The following is a 25,297-nucleotide window of genomic DNA, read 5'->3' as shown; positions in this document are numbered from 1 at the left end:
GTGAAAGACTTTTGAACCTTCACACCTCATTACTGACATTGTATGTGAGCTGCAGCAAGGCGTGTTGCAAATGCGATGTATATTCTTCACACTCATTTCTGTGCCTACTTTTTATCTCAGGTGATGGTGTCGCGTGTGGCCCGGGTGTGCAAACGGGACCAGGGCGGGTCTCAGCGCGTTCTGGAGAAGCAGTGGACGTCGTTCATAAAGGCTCGTCTGAACTGCTCCGTCCCCGGTGATTCCCACTTCTACTTTAACCTGCTCCAATCCACCAGTCCCGTCATCAGGATGCACGGCAGGGACATCATCCTGGGCGTGTTCTCCACACCATCTAACAGGTACAACACAAACATAAAGAGAGTAGTAACATAGTGATCGCGTGATGAAGCCACAGTAGCGAGATTCCGCCGACACACACACTCGACCAATCGAGTCAGTTTCAGCTGTCAATCATTATGTTTTACGCTGTTTTTATAGCATCAAATACCTAATTAAACCAAACTTACTGGGGGGGAAAACCTGAAACCTACATCATAACATGCAAACATCTTTAAGAATAATTTATTTGATGTGTATTTTGACGTTTTGTTGGTCCATGTCTCATCACCTATCATGGAGGAGGCAGGATTTATTACCTATACTACAGTCAGCCCCCAGGGGGTGATCAAGGTGCTTTGGCTTCACTTTTGGGTAGCTATTTTAATCAATCTTTATATACAGACTGGGATTTGAAGTGTTCACCCATTGTAGCTGCAGTATAATTGTTTGTATTTGCGCAAACTTGCCGTTCAGGCATTCAAGCTGACACAATATGAGGATTTATTTTTATTTAAATCGAAATATAATTCTATGATTACAGCTGCTACTTATTACTACTCCACAATCTTTGCACATAACACCCAAGCAAGAGCAGATCCTGATAATCAATACCCAACCTTTTGGTCTTCAAATAAGACGCTTTATCTGTTTGTATATATGTGCGTGCTTCACAGAGAAAATGGGAATAACACTCAGAGCTTTTTTTGAGGAAATACTCAGACGTAGAGAGACATCTTGACATACTTCCAATGGAGACTGGGATGGACACCCGTGGCGAAGCTGCACTCACGGCTCACCTTGAAAATTTTGTGGACCACCATAGTTTGTTCCCTCACAGCTGAAGTCAGAAAGAGCAAGGCCTGCGGGACAGGCGAAGCTCCAGAGAAAAGAAAGAGGCTGTGAGGAGGTGCAGAGGTCAAGATTGTGGGGTGCAGAGTAATTGAAGACACATGGGACGCTTTCATTGAGGACAAAGGGGTGATTTTCTGAGAGACAAGATTAAATTGAAAAAAGGTGAGAGGGAAGGAGGGGCGAGGGGAGGGGAGGGGAGAGATGCTGCCTGGTAAATGGGGGATTATTGGAGAATGAGGTTATTTGTGGAGCCGAACACGACACTACTGACAGACCAGAGAGAAATTTGAACAACAGAGTGAAAAAATGTTTATTTATATGAGCTATACAGTACTAATTCTATAGATATATTAAATAGATAGATCGATTTTAGCTCCAAAGCCTGGTTCACACAATTTTCAGCCCGATTTTCCGGTCGCAAACGAGTTTGCAAGTCGCAGATAAAACCCCCTGATCTGCAGTCAATCAGCTTCCGCCAATCTTTATGTGTGAACTCTTTAAAGACACAATTTGAGAGGCTCGCCCACTAGTCGCAGACATGTCGCTGACAACTCCAGCCAATCAGAGCACAGGACGAGGTGAATTTGGTGAAGTAGTGGTGAGGGGCTCCCTGATTTTTGTACCTAATCTGGGAAATCCAGCAATAACCATTTGTAACACAAACGGGGTAACACAAATTCAGCTCGGGTCAGATTCAGCCAGAAAAAATAGAAAACCCGTTGGATTCGGGTTGGGATCTGTGGTTTCAAGCAGGAAAATGCACCGGAGCCGCTCTCTATTCTTTACAACTGTGATGTCCACTGAACTCATCTCCTCTCCAGTCTGTCATTTTCTGAGTAAGACTCCCAATCACAAGACAGCAGGTCGTGTAGTGTGAACTCAGCTTAAACTCGCACTAAATTTCACAAGTAAATTCAATGTGGGATAGTTCCTCTTTTATCAGGACCAAATAAACAAGATTTTTTTTATTCCCGTGTCTCTATCTTGATGCAGTTATCTGCTCAACGTGCTTTGTTTGAAGATGCCGACGCAGAAAATGTCGTTATTAATTTATAGAAACATGCAATTTGTATACTGACTATAGTTTTTATTAAGAGGCCCATTCCAGTTTGTGGATTTGAAGGAACATCGTCCATGTGTCTTCCAAGCTGCACAAACAGAAACCGATACTGTGTGCTTTAAAATAAAGTAGCGCTATATTGAAGTCTAAGTGGCTCAAATCATAGAAAAGAACTCACTATACTTCTCTGTGATGGCCCACTCATCTTACACCACCTTAATGGCCCTGTTACTACTTAGTCCGTCTGGTAGAGCAAGCACATTATAGCAGACTACTACAACTGCCTGCTATTGGACTCTGGTGGAGAATCGATGCAGTCTTTCACTTAATTGCAGCCAACAATAACTACCACCTGTCATTTGTTCCACTACAATGCCATCCCTTTGTTTCCAGGATTAGAATAAAAGCTTTGTACCAGTTGCAGGACAGTGTCTCAAAGCACTGGGGCTTACGGCGGCCCTGTAAGAGACAGCAGAGAAGTAGGAGAAGGAAAGAGTGAGACAGTGAGCAAGTTAATGTGAAAGGATGGAAGAGACGGAGGAGAGTGACGGAGACGGCAGACAGGAGGCGGAGAGACAGACGAGAAACTCAAGGACAAGGAAGTCAATAATGGACAACACGTGCATCCCTGAGATCTAAAAGTGTTTCATCAGCTGCATCTTATCCGTGTGTTTGGAAAAGGCTATGCTGCGAGAGGGGGCCACTGCCTGCAGAGACAGACGGGTGCCTCACACACACACACACACACACACACACACACACACACACACACACACACACACACACACACACACATATACAGACACACACACCACACTCCCGCTTTCATACACAAACACACATTTGCACAAACACACTTACAATGGTTCCCAGATAACAGCATTTGCCACAAAAGAGAACCAGCTGAAAAAACACACACGCACACACACCTGCTGCTACTGGGTCTTTTTTTAAATGACTCCCAGGTAAAACAGAAAGCGAGGGAGGTTTAGATGGATGGATAAGGAGACGTGTGATGAAGCAAAATGAGCACAAAGAGAAAGAGAGAATGTGTGAGGTGAGCTGCAGAGCTCCCACTGGTCCCATGTGGCCCCCTGTGCCACACCAGCTAAGTGCTCGCCAGACAAATTGCTTTGGCTGGCAGCGTGCAATGAAAACAGCGTGAAACAGGACCTGCGAGTGGAGGAATAGCTATATTCTTTCCTACCATTTGGCCCCATGCAGCAACTGTGGGGCCGTGGTATGAGAATGACAGGACCGAGTCAAGGTTTTACTGATGATCTCTGTCTGTGGGGTACGGCTCTCTGCAGTTACTCATCTCCCCCTGCGCCCACATGCTTCTGGGATAAGTTTACCGCCACATACCAGCTCCTGAACTGTTCTGGAATTGCATCTGGGGTTCTTTTACCCCCCCGCGGTTGCCAATTCCTTTGTGCATCCACCTCCAAAGCCCCAGGCCCTTCCTCTCGAAGAGGAATTAAAGAAGAGCTTGGATTTCTCACTGAGCACCTTCTGCACTCACACTCCTGATGCTCAAGAGGTCAAGGAGTCACAGAGAGGAACAGTATAATGGAAAAAACATTTTCCTCTATTGCAATTCAAATAAGTTGTTACATTTTGAAAGAAGAGCAGCAGGATGTCAAATGGAAATCTTCCCATCATCCTGCTGGTATTAAAAACAAACAATTCCCCTCATTCAGGTATTGTTATCGCAGCTGAAAACATCTATGGCTGCTGCAATTGGCTGAAGTGGGCTCATTAGGCTTAATGGAGTTGTGCAGGAATGCAAGGAAAACATCCCATGCGAAGCAAAGTAAATCTAGTGCCTGCTGAGAGCGGGGAGGCCATGCTTGTTTTTGCTCGTAAAGAATCTCATGTGACAGGGTCAGACAGCAGAATGTCCCTCTGGGAAAACAAGGCAGAGGAGGGGGGAATTAGGAGGACAAGGAGCAGGAGGGGAACAGGTTACTGTGCCAGGAGGAGTGCAGCACAGGGGGAAGATTCACAGATGTGCAAGCTATCCCCCCTGGGCCCACAAGTAGAGAAGTCAATGGGATACATGGAAGGGTAGCTACCTGCGCGACATAGAAATGGGTACTGGAAAGGAAAACCACCTGTAGTTGATAGTACAGCCATGTCATACAGAGTTGTTACAGAAGTTTTAGTTAGTTCACATGGTCTAGGATAGTCAAATTATGGAGAAAAGAGAAAACCCATGGGTAAAAGGTCAAGAGAAAGCATGAAAAACTGGGTTACTTGGATTAAAAAAACAGATCAGGCTGGAGTTTTTTGGAGAACAGATGAAAGCAATAACACGATGGAATAATATTAAAAATAAAGTGTAGAAGTTCAGAGGGTCTGGAATCCGAGGCCTAATTATACATGAACGTTTTTTTAATACTGTTTTCATCACAGCTAAAACAAATTTTGTAAAAACTGTAAAACAAGCCAACAACTCTGGGATGTTTTTATTATAGGTTTCATGTAAACAAGTCAGATGTGTTAATATAGGCTGGGAATGGGCTGTACATCGGTCAACTATAAAGCTCTGTACTGTTCGACTTCTATCATTAACCGTACCTACAGGAGTTCAATAAAATTTATTGTGAACAGAAGAAAAGACACTGGTTCTTCAACCCCAGTAAGAAGTGGAACACAATGATTTGGGTGCTTTGGTTATGAAGGACAGTTTCTCGCCACAGTCTGGCCACTTGTGCCGGTGATGAGGAATGGAGCATGAAGATGGGACGTCTCAAGAAGGCTTATGATTGGACGTTTAAAGGGAGATTACCTGGTATCCAGAGTTGAGGTGGTGCAGGGGCCCAGAACTGATCAGCTGAATGTCAGCAGGGAGAGAGAACATTTTTCATCTTTGACAACCTACAGCTGATTGGCTCAAGGCGAGTGTGTGAGGTTGTGATTGGATGAAAAGAGAGAATGAGCTGATAGAGCGTCGAGATAGCGAGTTCTTGGAGGAATGTGCAAGAAGACAATATTACTGACTGAACTTCACTCTAGCTTTATTGTAAGAATATTGACCCCTCTGATTCCCACAGTGCTTTACATTAAACATATAGTTTGATATTTTGGGAAGTTGTTTTTTATCGATATCTCTGCAGCTAAGCTGCTGCTCCTGCCCAAGAAAGAGTCTGGCATATATAACTACCTGTGAAACTACAATGTGTTATTTTTACACCTCACATTTTCTACCTTAACAAGAATAAAGCGTGTTGATTAGTCAGCTGTTGAGGTGCAAGTATAGGCAGATTTCTTCACATTTGGAAAGAGACAAAAGTTTTCCCTTTGTTTTCGTTTTTGAGGCAAAGCATCATGTTTACCTCACAGATATGAGAGCGGGATCAATCTTCTCATTCAACTCTGCCAAAAAAGAAATTAAGTGCATTTTCCAAAATGTCAAACCCCGTCTATAAAATGCCAGTGGAGCATTTATCTGCAGAACAAACCAAACACATTTTGGGTCATTAATGTAATGCCAACTGCAACGCTTCTTCCATCAAGTCAGTCAATCTGGTCGACAAACACAGAATCCTTGAGAATAAAACATTTCAGATTATGAAAAGTAAAAGAGAATTTAGAAAAGAAGTATTTGAAATGGTCCAATCCAAGAATGTAAAATACAGATAAACAAATTTAACATTTGACTTAATACAATTTCTAAAAGAAAATACATAGTCCTCGTGCATTTGATTCAAACCTCTCAAAAGGTAATTTTATACTTTATTTACAATGACTGTGATATATAGTTAATTTCAAGTCTCTAGTTAAAGGCTTGAGTCGATACTCCTCAGACTTCTACCTTCTCCTCTTCCTCGTCTACCCCTGGGAGGCATCGTGTGTCCGTGAGGCCTGTGTTAATCCCAGCCGTCAGTGAGCTTGTTAAATGTTGAGGATGTAGTTTAAACTCCACACTCTCTCAAACGGACAGCGCACGTATCTCGCCTGTCAGTCAGCCTCAGTCAAGGAGAAAGAGTGAAGGAAGGACAAATTCCGACGGACAGAGAGAGGAACAAGAAAAATGTGAAAGTAAACAAAGGAAAGTGGTCTCATGTGGAGGGAGACTGAGAGGATGATTGAAAATGAGATTTGTGTACAAGAAATTGCATGTTGACATAATCGCTTGAGAGAATACTACAGAGGGAGAGTTAGAATAATTTAAAGAAGAGGAGAAACAGCCTGAGGCCTTTTGGCTCACTTCTGTCGGACACACAGCGCTACACGGGGGCAAACCCAGTGACCTGAAGCAACAGAGAACAGGAGAGTCGGGGGGGTGGGAAGAGGCAGTGAAAGGAAGCCAAGCTGGCATCAACGCAGAGCTGGCAGACGTGTCACACCCAACATCTGGTGCCCGCCGTCTTGAGAGAGATGCTGTTGACGTCGAGTGATCCGCCTTCAGCTCCGCCGCCCTGGCCAGGGTTTGAGTCACATCCCTGCCTATGAATGATAAGTACTGAGGGAGGCGGCGTGATCTGATCAAATGGCACATCAGGAGAACGGCGCCCCGCTGCAGCCGCGATGCCTCAGGCGATGCCTTCCCAAACAAACAAAGGCTTTTCGAAAGGGCGGTCAAGAGAAACACCGCTCAGCTTGGTTCATAATGACGGGGGCACAGACCCTCAAATCACCAGTTGGACATTTTGATGAAATACAAAGAAACAGAGGGCTATATGCAGCAGCAGGAGGCAGGTGACTCAGCCTCTCAGGTGTTTTCAATGCGTATGTACAGCGGGGGTATTAGCACTTAGTCTCCGGCTCTCACACCACATACACCATGAGTCATTGATGAGGACACTTGCAGAGCAGAGAGTTGAGTCTTGGAGCAGGAAGCAAGGGATGATGTTTTTTTTACTCATTCCTTATCTCATCCTGACACTGCTCTGTTTATTTCAGTCTGTGCTTTGTCTCTGCAGCCACAACACTAAAATAAAACATTAGGATGAGGGAAGAGAGAAGAAGAGTCTAACTTTGTGTAAATGTGTCTCTAAAGCCCCATTTCCACTGGTCAAAAAACCCACTAACACCCACTAACATCTGGCTTTTGTCTGCAATGGGAGCGGACACAATCGACATTCACTCCTGGGTAAAATGACTCAGTAGACATGGGCTTTTAGCGGCTCTGGCACCTGGCAACATGACACTTGCGTGAACCCACTAATTTGTCGATCGAAGTGGGTTTACCCGTGTTTTAAAAAACCTGCATAAATCTGCTAATTTGTGCAAAAAATAGATAGAAAGCTGCTTTAATTCTGCTTCTGGGACTTTTTCTTCCTGCCCCATAGTAAAACATCCGAGTGAGCCCAAGTGAGAACACAGCAGGAAATTGAACGTAAAATTCACAGTGAGCGAGTGGGCGTGTGTCAATACGTGATGTCCTGCCTCCTCCATGCTCTACCCAGGTGCCACCCCTCACCTGAATGTTCCGAACATTTTCGTGTTGTTGTCAACGTGTCTGAACCGGACAATCTCCTGCTGTGTTCTTCATATGTGAAAGACAAAGTCTGAGAAATGTCCAGACCCAATTTTTTTATATATTTGAGTATATGTCGGAAAAGGGGCTAAATTGTTGGTTGTGACAGTGTGTATTTTGTTTTTGAGGATGCGTGTGGGCTGTGGACACTTGCTGGAGCAGATGTTCTGTTCCCCATTGTGGGGGTCACGAGTAGTTAAACAGCCTCCGAGGTGCACCGGGCCTTTTACTGGAACATGTCCTCGGGTTCATTTCCCTTACAAAGATCTCCCCCCCTCCTTGTGAGAGGCAGAACATTCAGTGACTCATTTCCTATTTGGATTTATCGTCCAGAAACTGCAGCCAAGATCTTTTTTGTGGGTCTAATCTAACTATTGCATCTGCTGCATATCCATCCTTCCCCCACTGAGTAGACAGCATCTATCTTTGTCTGTCGTTCTGTCCGTCTTTATAACAAATTCCTTTGTTTTCAACCATTGAATGTCAAAAATATAAGCAGCCAAAATCCAATTTGTCATCTTCACTGGGTGTCTGTCTCTTTCTCAAACTCACAAGTGACTTTCTATATTTTAACCTCTTTCCTTAGTTTATTTTTAAGAAGGTGATTCTCCACCTTATCTTGTCTTTTTCCAGCACGTCTTTTTCCTGTACTCCCATGTGAAAGCAAAGCCACTTGACACAGGACTGACTCATTTCATCTAAGTGTTTTATCAATCAACAGTCTCTCTCTCTCTCTCTCCATCCACCTCTGTCTCTCCAGTATCCCGGGTTCGGCGGTGTGTGCCTTTGACATGGAGCAGCTGGCGTCGGTGTTCGATGGGAGGTTCAAGGAGCAGAAATCACCCGAGTCTATTTGGACGCCTGTTCCAGATGAAGTCATCCCGAAGCCAAGGTGCAGATGGCTGTAATCAATTCATGCACCTGTGTTCAGGTTGTTACGGGACAAATGTGGGAGGAAAACATTATTTTGAGTAATTTAAGCCACAAATCTGCCGGCGCAGTTCATGTCTAGGGTTTAGATTTCATATGAGGAACGCAGGAAGATATTGTATTTAGTTATACATTCTGTAGAAACTTTGTTTACCAAACTGAAAGTCATGTGGGAAAGTTATTTTTCACAAGGATACAGCACACTCATCCATCACCGTCCAAATTCTTCAGATATGAGCTTGTGGCTTAGTCACATCTCTCTAATGTTGAAAAAGGAGATCTGTCTGACTGTGAGTGTGGCCGTGACAGTCTAGACTGCTTGGTTATATAAATATATCTTCACTAAGGCCCAAAGTAGTCAGAAATGGGAACGCCACTTTGCCTGTGTACCATCTGCTAAACTTGTTTGAAAACGTCCTGTTCCCAGACCCGGTGGCTGTGCCGTTCAAGGATCCAGATTCAATTCGTCCAACTCTTTCCCAGATGACATGCTCAACTTCGTCAAGACCCACCCGCTGATGGATGAAGCTGTGCCATCACTCGGGCAAAGACCCTGGATAGTCAGGACTATGGTCAGGTGAGACTGAACCCAGCCAAACACTCCAACACTATCTGTGTCCCCCATAGACTTTGAGTTGATACACTGATCAGAATGGCACTGAGTAGAATGGATACCTCCACCAACAGTCACCATCATCTGGATTTTTATTCCATCAAGATCCATGAATTATTCCCAGGGAAAATTGTGAAAATGTCAAAAAACACAAAATATATTGCAGTGTCTTAATCTTTTAATATTAAGAAACTGAAAAAAATAAACTATTTGATCAACCCCCTGCAACAAAACTTGGTGGGTTCTTCCCAGTTTCATGGAAATCATTTTAGTAGATTTTGTATAAACTAGCTTAGAAACAAAGATTAGACATAAGTTAGTGCAGCAAACACATTTTGAAAGAATTGTAGCGTCACTAACATTGTATTTATTTTCAAGGAAACTTTTATTGAACTGATAAATTGATATATTCCTAAATTCCTGTATGATGTTTTGAAGTGTAGGAGACTTGGTTGCAAACACAGAGATTTCCTATGTACTCAAACACACACGTGATCTGTCTGTTCATGCTGCTGAAGTTAAGACTAATCCTGCTGGAAGTTATCCTGGTTCTGTTGCAGCATGTGGTAGCAGTCAACCAGCTGTAGTCTCACATCAATGCATGCATCCCTGGGGATTATGGGGAATGGATGTATATGGAATATTAATCATCCGGCACAACATGGTTTCAATTCTTGTTCCATTGACTCACATACACAGGAGCGTGTGTAGCTCAGCAACACTCTGCTATTGTTCCAGGACGAGTCCATTGACTTGACTGATATTATTAATGATTGAATTTCTGCCATAATTAGTTTATTATGCAGATTTGATGAGCAGCTTTTCTCTGAGGAATTCGTTTCATTTTGTAGTGACTCATGAGAAATGAGCATATCATGATTTAAATTCACCCGAGGCAGTGTATTTTATACCCAGCCAATCAGCTGTAATGCGCTTAAATCATAAACTCGCCTCCAGAAAGTTCCTCACTATGTTTTTAGCTTTCGTGGAATAAAAGTCCCAAATGAGCCGCACAATAGTGTGGTGGTGTTAATGTGACAATCTGCCCTCTCTGCGCAGGTACCAGCTGAATAAGATTGTGTTGGATGTAGAAGCAGGGCCGCACAGAAACAGAACCGTCATGTTCCTCGGGTCGAGCAGAGGGTCCATCCTCAAGTTCCTCATCATGCCCAACCAGGACAACACCATCACCAACAGCAACATCTTCCTGGAGGAGCTGGAGGGATTCAACCCTGATAAGTAAGATGTTAATGCCAATTCAGACTCAACATTTTGGGAAATGCTTTCTTACTGAGAGTTGAATAAGAAGACTGATGTCCATTTATAGGCTGTTCATTAAATATGAACTGACAGGCAGTAGCCGGTTTGCTTAGCTTAGAAATAAAAAAGGTGAATCAACCAGGCTGAATCCTCAGTTAACTAAATCACATACTAGCTCCTCCCAAGCTGCTAGATAGATAGTGACCTATAAAGTGTTCATAAAGATGGATGACACTTCTCCCCTTCCTACTATTTTACTAAAGCTAAAATATCGTCATTTGGAGCAAGAATCTGAGCAGTAGTGATCGTGGTGTCAGTCAAAGCTGTCAATCACGACGCTTCACCCTGTTTTTGTAGCATCAGATAACAAATTGCAACCAACTTTCGTATATGAAACCCGAGCAGTTGGACATAAATCAGTATAACAAGAACTATAAAAATGACAGAAACCATCGTTGAGAACATTTTATGTGACATCTTTGAGTTTTTAGTTTGGTCCATGTCCTATTCACTAACAAGGATGGAGTGGGGTATACTGCAGCCAGCCCCCAGAGGGCGATCAAGATGATATGGTAGAGCTTTTGTAGAGCTTCTATGTCAGTCAGCTTTATATGCATCTATGTTCTGTCTAAATATGAAACAATCAGTGGCAGCCAGTTAGATTAGCTTAGAACTAGAAACAGTGGTAAACAGTTAGCCTGGCTCAATCCAACTAAATCACCTACCAGCTCCTCACCAGCTAACATCTTATAATTTGTTTGTTTCATCGTTTTTTCAACCAAATTGTCAAATTGTCCCATTGTATTTTAGACCCGATTTTCCCCTTCCGACAATCACGGGGGCGTTCCTGAATGGAGGTAACTCGGTGCTGGGGGTTTACAAAATAATCTTAATGCTACCAATTGAGTCAGAACCTCCCCGATCTCAAATCTCAGAAAATAATCGGCTCTGACAGAAACCTGCAACAGTGAGAGAGAGAGAGAGCAAGCTGACTGGGAAGTGTCACCAACCGGATGTTACGTACTCGTACAGCTGTGACTAAAAACAACAATAAATTTCCAACTCACCTCCAGCTCGATGCAAAATGTATACGCCTTCTAAGCCTACATCCAAAGTAGCATACACACATTTTTTTCCCGCTGCAATACAGAACATACAATGACGGTCCTCCTCTCTGTTTGTTTTGCTTCTGAAGTCATGTTTCATCACGCAAGTGTTCCACACTCTAGTTCAGAAGGTGGCAGTAATGCACCTCAAAGTTGTTTGCCAACCGTCATAAAGAATCTGAAGAAGAAGAAGAAGAAGAAGAAGAAGAAGAAGAAGAAGAAGAAGATATCGCGAGTTTCTGTGAGATTTCAAGTTTCTGGAATCCCCACTGTGAAATCCTTTCCTACAAACGAAGAGTGTGTGTGAAGGAGTGTGTGTTCTGGTCAAATCGTCCAGTGTGTGTGTTCTCATTATGCCTGTGGTCTCCCATCGGTGAAGAAATCCACTAGTGTGCAGCAGTCCTTAATTGGTCAGCTTTAACGGTGCTTATAGGTTGGGTTTGGTTGTCTTAAGACATAGTCAGGTTTGCGGTTTCCCTCCATTTCTCACCCTTGTACTCAGCTATGTTAACTGGCTACTTAAGCATTATTTCTTAAAATGTAAAACTATTATTTTAAGGCAACAAACATGTTTGTAGAGAGAGCTTGATGTAAAACAGCTCACAGAGAAGAGACGTATACATTAAGCGAAGCCTGGAAAGGGATGTCTGGGATCAACGTATGCACAGCAAGGAGAGCTGGTAGGAAAAGAGTCCCAAAGAAAAGAAAAACCTCAAAACAAGAAAAATACTCATAACTGAGCTGGAGCTGAGATGATACAACCCCATGAAGAGAATACAAACAGGACAAACAGAAAAAATAGGATTAGAGGCTAATATTCATCATCAAATCTCAACATCTTCTAATGAGTTTGAGACACACTACAGGACGACATTGCGGGGAAAACAACAGAAAGTAATGAAGTGATGATAAAATCACATTATCCTTAACCTAGACCAAAATTACACTGTCAGGAAAAAGTGACCCTTTATCATCAGTCTGAAGCAGAATCATATTTAATATCTGGATCTTAACAAAAGATCAGAGTGGATTAGAATTCCCTTTCAAACTCCTTTTTGCTTTTACTCTTTGTTTCCACGTGGCGGAGAGCCGCAGGGTGGAGGGAAGGAGATTGTCACACGCATGCAGGCAGATTTAGCTGGTGATTATCCGCCACCAAGCCTAATTAGAGGCATTTTAAAAGAAAGTACATGTTTCCGAACACTAGCTTTTTGCTATGGTAATTTTCCTCCCAAATATATATATGCAATTTCTTCTGCAATAACGGCGGGGAAAGGAATATTTCTTGAACCAACTGCCCGGAAACCTTCTTCCAGTTCATACTGGTCCACTTCTTATTTAATATAAATTTATCTCTCATTCCTATTCCCATCCAAAATGTTTGCCAATTTGTGTCCCAGCATATTTGTTCTGCTTCAGACATGACAAAATGAGGGATAGTAATGGCAAGTGAAATGAGGGGTGTGTGTGTGTGTGTTGAATGAGCTAGTGTAGCCTGGAGCCAGTTTGTAAGGGATAATTTGATGTGCATGGCGAGCCCACCAGGAGGTCAGTGACAGTCCAGCTATCACAGCTTTCACCCAGCTAATCAGGAGACAGAGCTGCAGGCAACCCTTAACCTCACCTTACATACACGGGACAAAGAAAAGCCTTGTGTGCTGCGTGAAACCCTGGGGTACAGAGAGGAAGGGCCACTGACACAGTCATCCTTTAAGAGGTCCGCACAGATTGAAATCACTGGTTTATGACTTGTCTGCTGCCATAATGGACTAGAAAATGACCTGAAAGAGATACGACACTAAAGCTGCTAATAGACATGCCCTGATCATTTTCATGATTTCCTTCAGGGGAGTTTTCAGGAACTTTCCCCATCCGCCCCCTACAGAAATGTTCGGAAATTGTCATTGAGTAACGTCATGTGCGAATACAGCAGGGAAATATCTGGAAGATTCACCGTGAGCGAGTGGACGTTTTGATGATGTTTCTAAAATGCGACAGACACATAACTGAAATACACAAAAAGAATAGAAATGTCTGAAGATAAAAAACAGGTGCCATATGTGACAAAGATGTTAACTTGGAAAGACAACAAGATTCAAGAGTTTTGGAGATAAGGGCTGTGTCTATGTCTTGGGAACAAAAAGGGATTTCCGCAGCTGATTTCATACGTCGTGTTCTCCCTCCTGCATGTACTACCCACCCCGCACTTGAACGCATCTGACCGGGACAATCACCCGCTAAGTTCTTCACATGTGAAGGACAAACCCCGGAAAATGTCAAATCTTCTGGAACTTTTCCAGAGTGCATGGCAGAAAAGGTTGTAATAGAACCTGTATGTTATCCCCCTCTACCTGATCATGGTCCTGTCTCCTTTCTTTTCTTTTCACAAGTCTTCAAACTTTTCTTTTTCTTTCCATTTTTCCAGCATTCGTTATCTTTTTCCTCCATTTGCTCACTTTCTCCACATCTCTCTCCCTCTCCTTATTGGCTGTGAGGAATGAGTCACAGCTTGGCCTTAGCAGAATGATAGATTCCTCTTAATGACTGCGGGCTCCGTCTCAGTGTTATTACCATAAACCATCCAGATACAACCGATGCATGAGTGTACATGTGCATAAAAAGGTATAAATCCACTACGCTCAGGCAGGTTGTTGCCGGCCGCTGCAGCTTTAAGTGCCAATTAGCTGTGATTCAGCTCCTGGCTGCTGTTTTTGATGACCAGCTGACCCCTCTGACCTCAACAATCAGCACAGTGCATATTTTGGTTGACACGGTAACATCCAGCAAACACGGACGGTCTCTTGGTACTTTCACTTTTACAATGGTTTTTATTTATAGAGCGGTTAATGTTTGGTTGTGCTTCACATTGAGTCATAAGGAAGGATTTTTTTTCTTGCTGTTTATGCTCAGACTGAGGTCACACATTTAATGTGCAGGCTCGGTCTGGTAATAGAAATGGCCTAATGTTTGTTTCTGTTTTGTGTTGATGCCTGTGTCTGTGTGCGTGTTGCAGGTGTGCTGAAGACTCTCCTCTGGCCCGGCAGCTCTTGTCTCTGACTCTGGACCGGGCGAGCCACAGTCTCCTCCTTGCCTTCCCCTCCTGTGTGGTCAGAGTGCCGGTGGCGCGATGCCAGCTCTACTCCCGGTGCATGAAGTAAGTCCTCACCAAATACTGTGCAAGCAGAAGTGCAGCAGGGCAGCATAATGAGAAACCTGGTGACCATTCAGAAACTCTCTTACTTTGACAAGTGTCCTTGACGAAGACGCAGTGAAGCCCTGCCAGCTCTAGACTTGCTGGTCTGCAGCTGACTTTAATTTTCTTGTAATGATAATAGTGATAATAGCAACCGTCACCATGCCCTTGAGCAAGGTGATAATCTGCTAACTGCTGTATAGCCCTGAAATGACTCAAAACCCAATAAAAAGCGCCAGTAAATTGGAGGAAAATATAATAAAAGCTGTTAGTGTGATACACCACCATTAAAAGTAATGCTGTATTATTGCATCAGCAAGCAGTTAAAATTTTATTATAGACGCACTGTAATTTTACCACATAATGATAATGATGATTATTTTTTGCCTTTATAATACATATTAGGGTAAATAAATAACTAATAAATGAGAATGTATTTCATGAGGAAAGTAAACTAGCGTCTTCTAAATACTAATGTAGTGGCTTCTGTTTTAATTTGTAATCTTAATTACAGCAGATACAGATACTAAAAAATATTTGATATAAAAGGTAATTATTTTCAATATCTTTAATTTGTTTTTATTTTGTGCGGTCCACATAAACAATTTCCACAAGAACTTTTAACATCACTATTTATCAATAAGGTAACAGTAAATTAATAAAGGAAAAGAAGCCCTTATGACAAACAAATATAATTGAGGCTTATCATTTACAGATTAACCATAAACTTCATAATAATCATCCACTAAATAAAAATACAAATACAAATACAATAAACTATATTGAACTTAATTTTAAAATAATTATCTTGTCTAAAATTTAATAAATGCATTACTGCATTGTTTATTCTGTAAAACACGGATACATGTAGGTCTGTGATAGGCTCGTATCGGCCAATATTTTCAGCCAATCAATAAATCAGTCAGGCTTTAATCTTAATGCGATTTTATTCCATTTAGCAGCTAATCTATATTTAAAGAGAGTTTTTTTTCCTCCTATGTGCCTTTAAGGGATAGTTCACCAAAAAATTTAAATTCACTCATTATCCACTCACCACTGTGCCGATGAAGGGTGGGTGACATTCATATTCAACCCGAAACGATGTCATTTACACCATGTTTTAAGCCTAAAAGTCCACTGATAGCCTCCTTGGATGACACCACACAAGCAGTATGGAGGCATGTTGTGTTTTCTTTCTGTTGTTTTAATACGTCTGAAGAATCAGTCACTGTGGCTGAAACACTGTTTACCCCTGAGACAAACACAAACACTTCACCCACCCCTCCATCGGCTTAGTGGTGAGTTGATAATGAGTGAATTTTCATTTTTTAGTGAACTATCCCTTTAAAGATGAAGTTCCTCAGTTGATTATTCTGGCAATTTATTTGTGTAAATGCTGTGAAGTTTATTCCAGTCGGACGACTCCCATTTGAAAAGTTTACTACAGCAGCAGAACATAGACAGAGCTCATCGCTGCCCTCAGATATGATTACATAGAGGTAATGGGGAGTGATGAGCAAATATCTCTGCTGGCATGCTCACCGAGCGCTGATGCCTGTGGCTGTAGAGCGTTAGGGTTCACTAACACACAAACACAACCTGGTACACACACACACACACACACACACACACACACACACACACACACACACACACACACACACCAGCACATCACAGTGTTCACTGAACCAGGTGAGTCATACACGAGTGTGATTCAAACTCACATGCTTTCTAAGTTGTGTTAAGTGTGAGAGTTGTATTCGTTCAGCTCAGCGTACGAGAGTTATTCTTGCGTGTGTGAGTGTGTTCATGGTTTGTTCGAGACATTTCATCAGCTCAGGTCTGAATTTTTAACCTCCGATGAGCGTTTGTGAGAACTTTTGATTTAGTGTGTTTACAGCTGACGCACACTGATTCCTCTCTGACCTGCTCTCAGCCTACACGCTCAAATCAATCTTTAATCATTTAACATCTCACAGTAAATAAGCTGCTGTCCAATGCATAAAGAGTAAACACTTACAGGTTGACCCTCTAACCTCATTCAACTCCACATGCAGAGCCATCATTAAAATCATGTTTTGCAGCCAACCACTGAGCATGGTTTTATTGGTCAGCAGTTACTAATCACTGGGCAACTTCTTTCCTGCAAAACCCTTTTTCCATATAATTCAGACTGATGTCCTGCCCTGCAACCAGTATGTTCTTTTTACAACACTAGTCGAACCCCAAAAACCTTCACAGTGAATATCTCATTGGCTTTGTGTTTCTTTCAGATCTGTAGTATCATTGTGTGGTTGTGAACAGTGAGAATTTTATAAACTCCCCTTGTTGCTACAGCCAAGAATCTAAGCGACCCATATCTTCTGAAATCAGAAGACACATCTTATGACGGGTACACACTGTCACATTTGAGGCTATAGCAGACAAAATGTGTGCGTTTTTGCAGTGCGAGTAATTCAGACTTTTGGAGCAATTGCAAGAAGTTGAGAGAGTATTAAACAACAGAAGAAGTAAAAGAAGCAGCTCGCAGGATTGTTTGTAGTATTTGCCTCTGATGATATATTGTTTGAACGACAAGGACGTTCATTTTGATGGTATTATACAGTAATAATCACTTGTCTGCACATCAATCTATGTCAAGTAAACATATATGCAGCCCACTTTAGTGATGACGACAGGACGTACTGTATATTCATACAAAAGCCTTTAGTCCGCTCCCTGAATAACAAGGTTGAACTAAAAACTAACCGAATCCATTGTGAACATGTTTTGGACCATGGTCCAGACTTTCAGGTTTTAAAACGTCCCACGATCAAGCAGAGCAGAAGACACAACCTTCAGTCGAAGCGCTCACAGTCATTTTTGTGAATTTTTCTACAGGAACTGCATCGCCTCTAGAGATCCTTACTGTGGCTGGACTAGAGGAAGCACCTGCTCCTTCCTCAGACCTGGGACCAGGTATGACACCTCCGTTTGTATATACAGTACATCACTACAGCACACACACATACATCACACAGTATGTGTCTGGTTTATTCTTCTGTCAGTCTTAAGGTACATGTGAAGTTTTATTTGTTGTTTTACCATCTTCCGCTGTTCTTTCTCTTTAAAACAATCGTTTTTTTTAATATTTAGTTTTGATTCGTTTTTGGCTTTATCATTCCCGTCAAAGTTATTTTTCTGTCAGCACACCCGCAGAGAGTCATACATTATTTATCTGCTCTGGAATTCCTTTGCTCTGTCTGTGACAGTTTGGCCTTGTTCAGACCCGGTATTCACATCCATCCTGAGACATCCAATCACAAGTGGACAACTCCAAGTTCGTCTGTTCGCACCTGGAATTAGAATGCTTCCTGAATGTGTCTCCTGTCACCAGCTGCTCTATTTGCAAATAAACACATCCATCACTTCTGTTCGCAAAGGCAAAATAATGTTGTTCTTACCCAGTCTGACGATACAGATTTGTCCTCTGTCAATGAGTCCATGTGTGAGAAGTCGGACGGACGGATGGACAGAAAGACAGACAGACAGACAGACAGACAAATACACAGATAAATAGATAGATAGATAATAGATAGATAGATAGATAGATAGATAGATAGATAGATAGATAGATAGATAGATAGATGTCATTTCACTTTGCAAAGACCAAATTGTGTTATTGTTTTTACTTAGAGGTAAAGCTAACGCACCCAGACAATGTGTTGTCTGAAAGGGTTTGTGTGAATGGATGTGGATACATGTTATTGAATGTCTGTGTGTGTGTGTGTGTGTGTGTGTGGGTGTGGGTGTGGGTGTGTGTGTGTGTTGATGTTTGTGAGCCCTCCGTCCACCCAGTGGTCTGACTGCTCACCTTCAGTCTCTGCTGCCTCCCCCTAGTGAAATCAGATCTCTCTTTAGTCCGACTGCTTACTGAATTAGGTCCTAAAAGCTCATGTGTAGTGGCTGCACAACAGACAGCGTGGGCCTTAAAGACCACCTCAGGCTGCCTGCTTATAATATTAAAGGCCTCTGTGTTGGTCTTGATTTGATTTACCAAGGGCAGTCAACTTGACAATTGATTTTGCATCGAGTTACTGTGGATTTCCTCTTTGTGGAATAATGCAACCTCTCTTTGCAAACTGACGCCAGAGGAGACCTCTGTGATTGTCGTTATGTAATATCAGATTGTAATGTGGGCAGTTTGCTAGGAAGAAAAATGTTGTATGTTTAATGAAAGTAGTAGCTGTGGCTGCTTTACTGGAAGGAACAATGTGGTTGGGTTTTACTGGAGCATGTATGTGTGCTTCTAATTATCCAAAGTCCATTTTATTCACAGTTACTATATGTGTTAAACACGCACACGCAGCCTAATGTATACACAATGAATGTCCCACAGACCATGGGAGGCAGCCGACTGAACACAAAACATTGTTCTTTATTAGGATGACGGCCGCTGTCGTTTCAAAGCACAGTTGGACCCATTTGTTTCAGTGTTTTCTAGACATTAAAAGCACAGATGTTGGCTGTGTTGCCGACTGAGCCTTGAGCTAATTGCAGAATATGTACTTCTCAGTCTCCTGCCCCAATCAGCTCAATTCATCATCCTCAGGCGCCTCATGCGTCTTCAAAGGTCGTCTGTGGGCCAAATGGTGCGCCAGCGTTTACGCATGAAAATGTTTTAATGGTTATTTTCAACCTTGTAGCAATTTTCTGTTTAAATCACAAGAGTCTTCAGTGGCTTTGACTGAATCGTTTCCACAACAGACCAAGACAAAGAAACTAAAGTCTGAACATAGTTGATTTGTGATTTCCGCCCACCAGTAAATCTAAAGACAACCACTTTTTGAAAGTGAAAATCACAACATGCCTGCCCCCCCGGAGGCTTGTGGTTTTAAACAAGCTCCCATATATCTTAATGTCCCTTAAATCATTACTTAGGCCTGCATCAGATCACCTGAGCCTCTCTGCTGCCAAGTGCTCTCTGATTGAACCGATCCTGACTAAGACAACTCTTAAGTATTAGGTTACAACTGTGAGTCATGTCTCCGTTATTCCTAACAGATTATGCCGAGGAGTCAAATCATTTTTAGATCATGCATTAAAAAGGTAAAACACAACTTGTTATGTCTTCTCAGTGTTTTCTCAAATTAAACGAATGAGACAAAATGTGTAATGAATGACCTTTTTATTTGGTCAGTTGTCTTCTCTAGTTTACCTTCTGGCAAAAAGGCAAATATGTATATTTACCTCAAATGTGAAATATATATACGCTGCATGGCCTTTATTTACCGAATGAACCCTACAGGTACATCTTTTTTCTATGTGCTCAATTTTTAACACACATTCCTACACAGAATGACTCTGTCTGTCCACTGTAACCTCTCAGTTTTCCCTGATACCTTGAAAGCAGTTGTGCTTTTTCTTTGCAAGCACCTGGTCTCTGTGCTGTTCTCATTTCCTCTCTGCTTCCTCTCTTCATCATAACATTCTCATCCCTTGGGTTTTCCATGCTCCACTGTTGCCCAAATGGGAAATGAGTTTTGAAGCGCGGGGGCTGGGGTTTGTAGAAATGTCATAATTTCCTTAAAATAATAGAAAACCTGTAAAGTTTGAGGTTTTGTTTCGGCTGAGCAATTAACTCATATGACAAATTACTTTTTCATGGAGCGTAATAGGTTTTTCATAAAGTTCATACAATTACCTTTTTTTTTCCCGGAGAACTTAAGCAGAATATTTTTTCAGCTCCCTAATACTTGAGGACACGAGGTTTATGTTTATACCACAAATATTTAATGTGAAGACAAGTATGCTGCAATTTAGTGCATTCATTTGCTTAATTAATAACCCTCCAGGCATAAGTGGTTATCTTTAAATTATAACGATGATTATGGCGAGATATTAGGCAGCTCAAGGACCGCTCTGTTTTTAATTATTTTCTCACAGTGTAAACAAAGATTTCAGTGATGTAGGTGTCAAAAGGAACCTGCAGAGATTTATGCGTCTGCGTGTAGCTTGTCCTGCGCTGAAGCGTCGAGATAGTTTTCCTCTATCAGAGAGAATCTGTGCTGTGTCAGTGGCCGCGTTGCTGTGCCTCTGTGTCCCCTGATTAATGGCTGTGTCTCTTCTCCTCTGCAGACTGCCGTTCGAGCAAGATGTCGAACAGGGGAACGTGGCCCACTTGGGTGACTGTGACGGTAAGAGGAGAGATGTGTGTGTGTGTGTGTGTGTGTGTGTGTGTGTGTGTGTGTGTGTGTGTGTGTGTGTGTGTGTGTGTGTGTGTGTGTGTGTGTGTGTGTGTGTGTGTGTGTGTGTGTGTGTGTGTGTGCGTGCGTGTGCGTGCGCTAAAGCTAATCGCTCTGTTGTCTTTGCCCAGATCCTCAGATAGCTTGTGTATCTTCGGGGTAAACAACAGTACAGTCAAATAAAAGGAAGAGCCTGGCACTGTCAGTTTATACAGAGGAAATCCACAAATAAACACAGAGACGAGTCCCTGTCTACCTCAGTGCTCTCTAGTATCTCATTTCTCCCAAGGGTAACCGCCGAGATCCACCACGAAGACGAAATCTGGGACTCTTATTTTTTTTCTGCGAACTGGCAAGAAAATCCCAGTGTATGTTTTTAACTAACGTTGTTCTCCTCGCTGTTTACTCTGTCCTTACTTGTACGCTATCTTTGCTTTGGTCTGTTAGCATTTCTTGCGTATACACAGTGGTTAATTACATTCAACTCCAGCTTGCACTCCCTTGATGTTTCCTCTTCCTCCCATTCATATCATTATGAAAATAGAAGTGGTACACAGCAAAAGCGAAATCTCTATTCTAGATACACAGAGGTTTTGGATACTCCCACGACGCCCCCCGCGCTTTGATCTGAGCACTAATTCCAATGCGTGCAAATTAATCCTTTGCTTTTGAAAGTTCCCCGAGTTCATGTGCCGTGCTCCCTGAGAAAAGAACAGATAAATATTGCATAATCAGAACCTGCGTACAACTCTAATCCGGTTTCAGATGTGTGCGCTGTTTGATGCTGCTCTCTCACTTCAGGTCCTCTGACCGCCAAACCACAGGGGATGACCTCTGTAGCCGATGGCTGAAATGGTCAAATTAAGCTGGTTATTTGTCTTCATTAAGCCCTTGTGTAGCTCCAAGACCGGTTTCATTTCCGCTTCATCTAAAACAGGTGCATTCATCTTGTTTGGATTCCAGTAGATTAGTTTTTTACGTCAGAGAATAAGGGCCATATTGAAGAAAAAAACGTAGTTTTTTAGGAATAACCTGGAAGGAGAACCAGGACTCGTCTGAGTTTCACTCCTTCTGGATCCAAAATCTTGAACCAATCTTATTGTTTTTTGAGAAACTACACTGCATGCACCTGTAACCTAGTCTGTGTGGTTCTTTCTCTAGAATAGACACAGTTTTGATACTTATAATAATAATATGGTGCTGATGTGTCAAAAGATTATGACAATTTTTTGTACAACAAGATGCTTCACATTCCTCGACAGGCTTATCTTCTGATACTCACCCTCCTAAATTTCGTTCTACACTGTGCAATGACAATAAAAGGATTATATTCTATTCTAACATGACATGTGGTCTTAAACGTATGTATATTAAGACTATTAACGTACGTTTTTTCTTGCAAAATTATGAAAGTTTTTTTATATAATTATCACTAAATTCTTGCACTAATACGACTTCCTCGCAAAATTACCTCCTAATTCTTGGAAAATTTAAATTGCAAATTTACTCTTTTTTTGGGGGGGCCCTAATACTCTGTTTTTGTAAAATATTATAAACTTTTAGGAATTTCTTTTCTCCACAAGGACACTACTTCAGCTGTTGTGCAGGAAGCTTGTAATTAAATGTGCAACTTCTAAGATCATTACTCTACTCCCTGCACCACACCAGTGGGTGACAGATGAACATTATCACTCATGCTAAGTGCTAATGGTCTGTTTTACAAGCTCCACGTGTTGTATCTTGACCTCTGCGGTCGGGCTTGGGGGGGTCACAGAGAGTAATGACAGTAATGCTGCAGGTGTAGTTACATCAGCCTGCTACTATCTGTGCACTGTAAATCATCACACTACCTTTATTCTGAATAGGTAGTCAAATATCTATTATCCTAAAAAAAAGTACTCCAGTGATTTAATAATTCACTTCCATTAAGTCAGGAAACACGAGGGAGAGTCATTTTAAAAAAACTTCAAAATCAAACCTGCAGAAATGTCATGACTTTTTGTCCCAACAGTGAATGAGTGGATATACTCTCCCTCTGCAATCTATCAGACAGATATACTCATGATGTACTGATGCTTGGATTGTTCTTCTTCACTTTGGACAAAAGCCAAATAAATGCATGTGAATTGAATGAAAGAATGAATAATTACAATTGTCGGGTCATCCCTCATGGGAATATAAGACATCTTTACCAAACAATGATATTTATGGTGCAACAGGAAACTGATTACAGCTTTGTTACAGATCCGTCCAGTTGGTTAAGTTAAAAGCATAGACTCTATATAAAGATGGAACACAGCTCCCCTTAAGTGAAGCCAAAGCATCTTAATTGCCCCCTAGTGGCTGGCTGCAATATAGATCACAAACCCTGCCTCCCCCTTGTTGGTGGATGGGACACTTGATCAAAGATGATTGTTGTCATGTTAAGGAGTTCTTATCACACTGATGTATGTTTCTGGTAAGTTTGAGTTTCATTAGTTATTTGATGCAAGTATCACCAGGATATCACGGATTGTGAGACATTTATATCCATCACCTCACTGATCCGTTATGCTACTGAACAAAATATCAAAACGTTCTAACACAAATTACATTTTAATATAAAGAGTCATTTAGTATTCCTTCTGGAACTCGCAGTGGACAAATCCAATTTTATTCTCCCAAAGTAGCATCCTGACCCATTTCTACATGAAGAAACAGGATATCAGATCTTACCTGGGCACGGATGGAAACAGCTTTTCTTAAATCATATCACCAAACGTTGTAATATCTAACCTTGTGAAACACCTTCTTACTGAGAGATATAGTATCATACTCTACAGCTAGTTAGGTCCAAGCTCAGGGATCCTACACTTCCCACAATGCAACTTGATAGTGTCTTTCTTTACACCTGAAAGATCCTTAATATACCTGCCTCGCAGACTGTGTAAAGCTCACTGTGATTAATAAATTGACCTTGGCCTGTAAAGTTAGTGGAGTGCTTCTTTAAACTGCCCACAAATATAAAACAGAATATTAATCTTCAGATTTACCCTCGTTACACTTTGGAGTTGAACGTGTGCGGCTCCCTGATCTCTGTTCTTCTTGGACCGGTGTCAGATGGAGATGTACCGTCCTGCTCTCGTGCCCCGTCTTTGAGGAAGCTCTTAGCTGTGAGGCATGTGTGCTCCTGCGTCTGATCCCGTCATGAAATATGCCTAAGCTGCAGTCTGTTGACAGAGGAGAGCTCTGTTGTCGTCTGCTGGCATGGCTGGAACGTGAGCCGGCATCTATCTGAGGGCTGCCACCAATCTCAGATATTGTGATGAAGTAGGTGCCGCGGCCTATCCGTATCCACTTTTTTTATTTGACACTTTCATTGTCTCTGATATCGGATCTTTCCTCAGTGTTTCCTCTTCCTAGTTAAAGCTCAAGTCCATCTATCTTTGTCTTCCTGTAGGACAGATTCTTTCAGCCATCTGCAAACGCACAATTCAGTCAGAGGAAGCCAGAGAAGCACAATGGCCTTGTTATGACAAACTGTCGCTGACACTATTAACACTTTGAAAACTGCCTGCACACCATCGCTGTATTTGTCTGTCAGCGTCTTTCACTGTGAACACAGAACTAACAAACACAGATGCTCATATAACTCCTCAGGGACATGGATTGGTGGGATAGACAGAAGGATTTTGTATCTTATTTTATTTATCTAATTTTATATCTCCATATTGGACTCATTCCACCTGGTGTACTTTGACCCAGCAGATGGGAGGTGAGATAAACACTGGCTTATCTATCTCTCTTTGGGGAAACTCAGCTATCTCATTTCCACTTTCCCTTTGCTTAACTTCTCTCCAAGATGAAAACTCTCCGTCTGCAGCTGCACAATAAATTTTCCCTCCAGTCAAGCTCAAATTCCAATTTTTAAAATGAATCATTTTTATTATTATATTTCTTGATAAAAATTATGATAAGGTATGAGGTTACATAAGAGTGACCTAAGTCAGCTGGTCTCAGTTGGGGGGTTAGGGTGACTCAAGTGGATCAGAAAATAAATCTGAGCAGTTATACAGTACCTAAGAAACCAGGAAAGAAGGAAGACGTTCTCAAATCCTTGCCCTTTTCCCTTTTTCAGTGGAAAATTCCTCTTTGGAGTCAATGATATATTATATTTTCTAGTTGTATGTAGCCACTTGATGGCATTTACTCTTATTTTGCCTGATCTTCTTTGGTACAAACTACAATGTGGGTATTGTTTCTGCTTCTCATTTTCA

The 25,297-nt window shown here is 41.9% G+C and overlaps 1 protein-coding gene across 1 annotated transcript in view; it reads left to right on the top strand.

Moving 5' to 3' along the window:
* sema6bb (sema domain, transmembrane domain (TM), and cytoplasmic domain, (semaphorin) 6Bb) overlaps positions 1-25,297 on the top strand; it is a 135,873-nt gene that overhangs the window by 86,374 nt on the left and 24,202 nt on the right. The window contains exons 10-16 of the mRNA XM_047343081.1: positions 121-338; positions 8,476-8,607; positions 9,073-9,222; positions 10,318-10,497; positions 14,638-14,778; positions 17,698-17,775; positions 20,935-20,993. Of these exons, the coding sequence (XP_047199037.1) occupies positions 121-338; positions 8,476-8,607; positions 9,073-9,222; positions 10,318-10,497; positions 14,638-14,778; positions 17,698-17,775; positions 20,935-20,993 (958 nt within the window). The remainder of the gene's footprint in view (positions 1-120; positions 339-8,475; positions 8,608-9,072; positions 9,223-10,317; positions 10,498-14,637; positions 14,779-17,697; positions 17,776-20,934; positions 20,994-25,297) is intronic.

Source organism: Hippoglossus stenolepis, chromosome 14 (genome assembly GCF_022539355.2).
Source record: "Hippoglossus stenolepis isolate QCI-W04-F060 chromosome 14, HSTE1.2, whole genome shotgun sequence".
Taxonomy (NCBI): Eukaryota; Metazoa; Chordata; class Actinopteri; order Pleuronectiformes; family Pleuronectidae; genus Hippoglossus; species Hippoglossus stenolepis.
The sequence above is the reverse complement of the archived record's forward strand: the minus strand, read 5'-3'. Positions and strand labels throughout refer to the sequence as shown.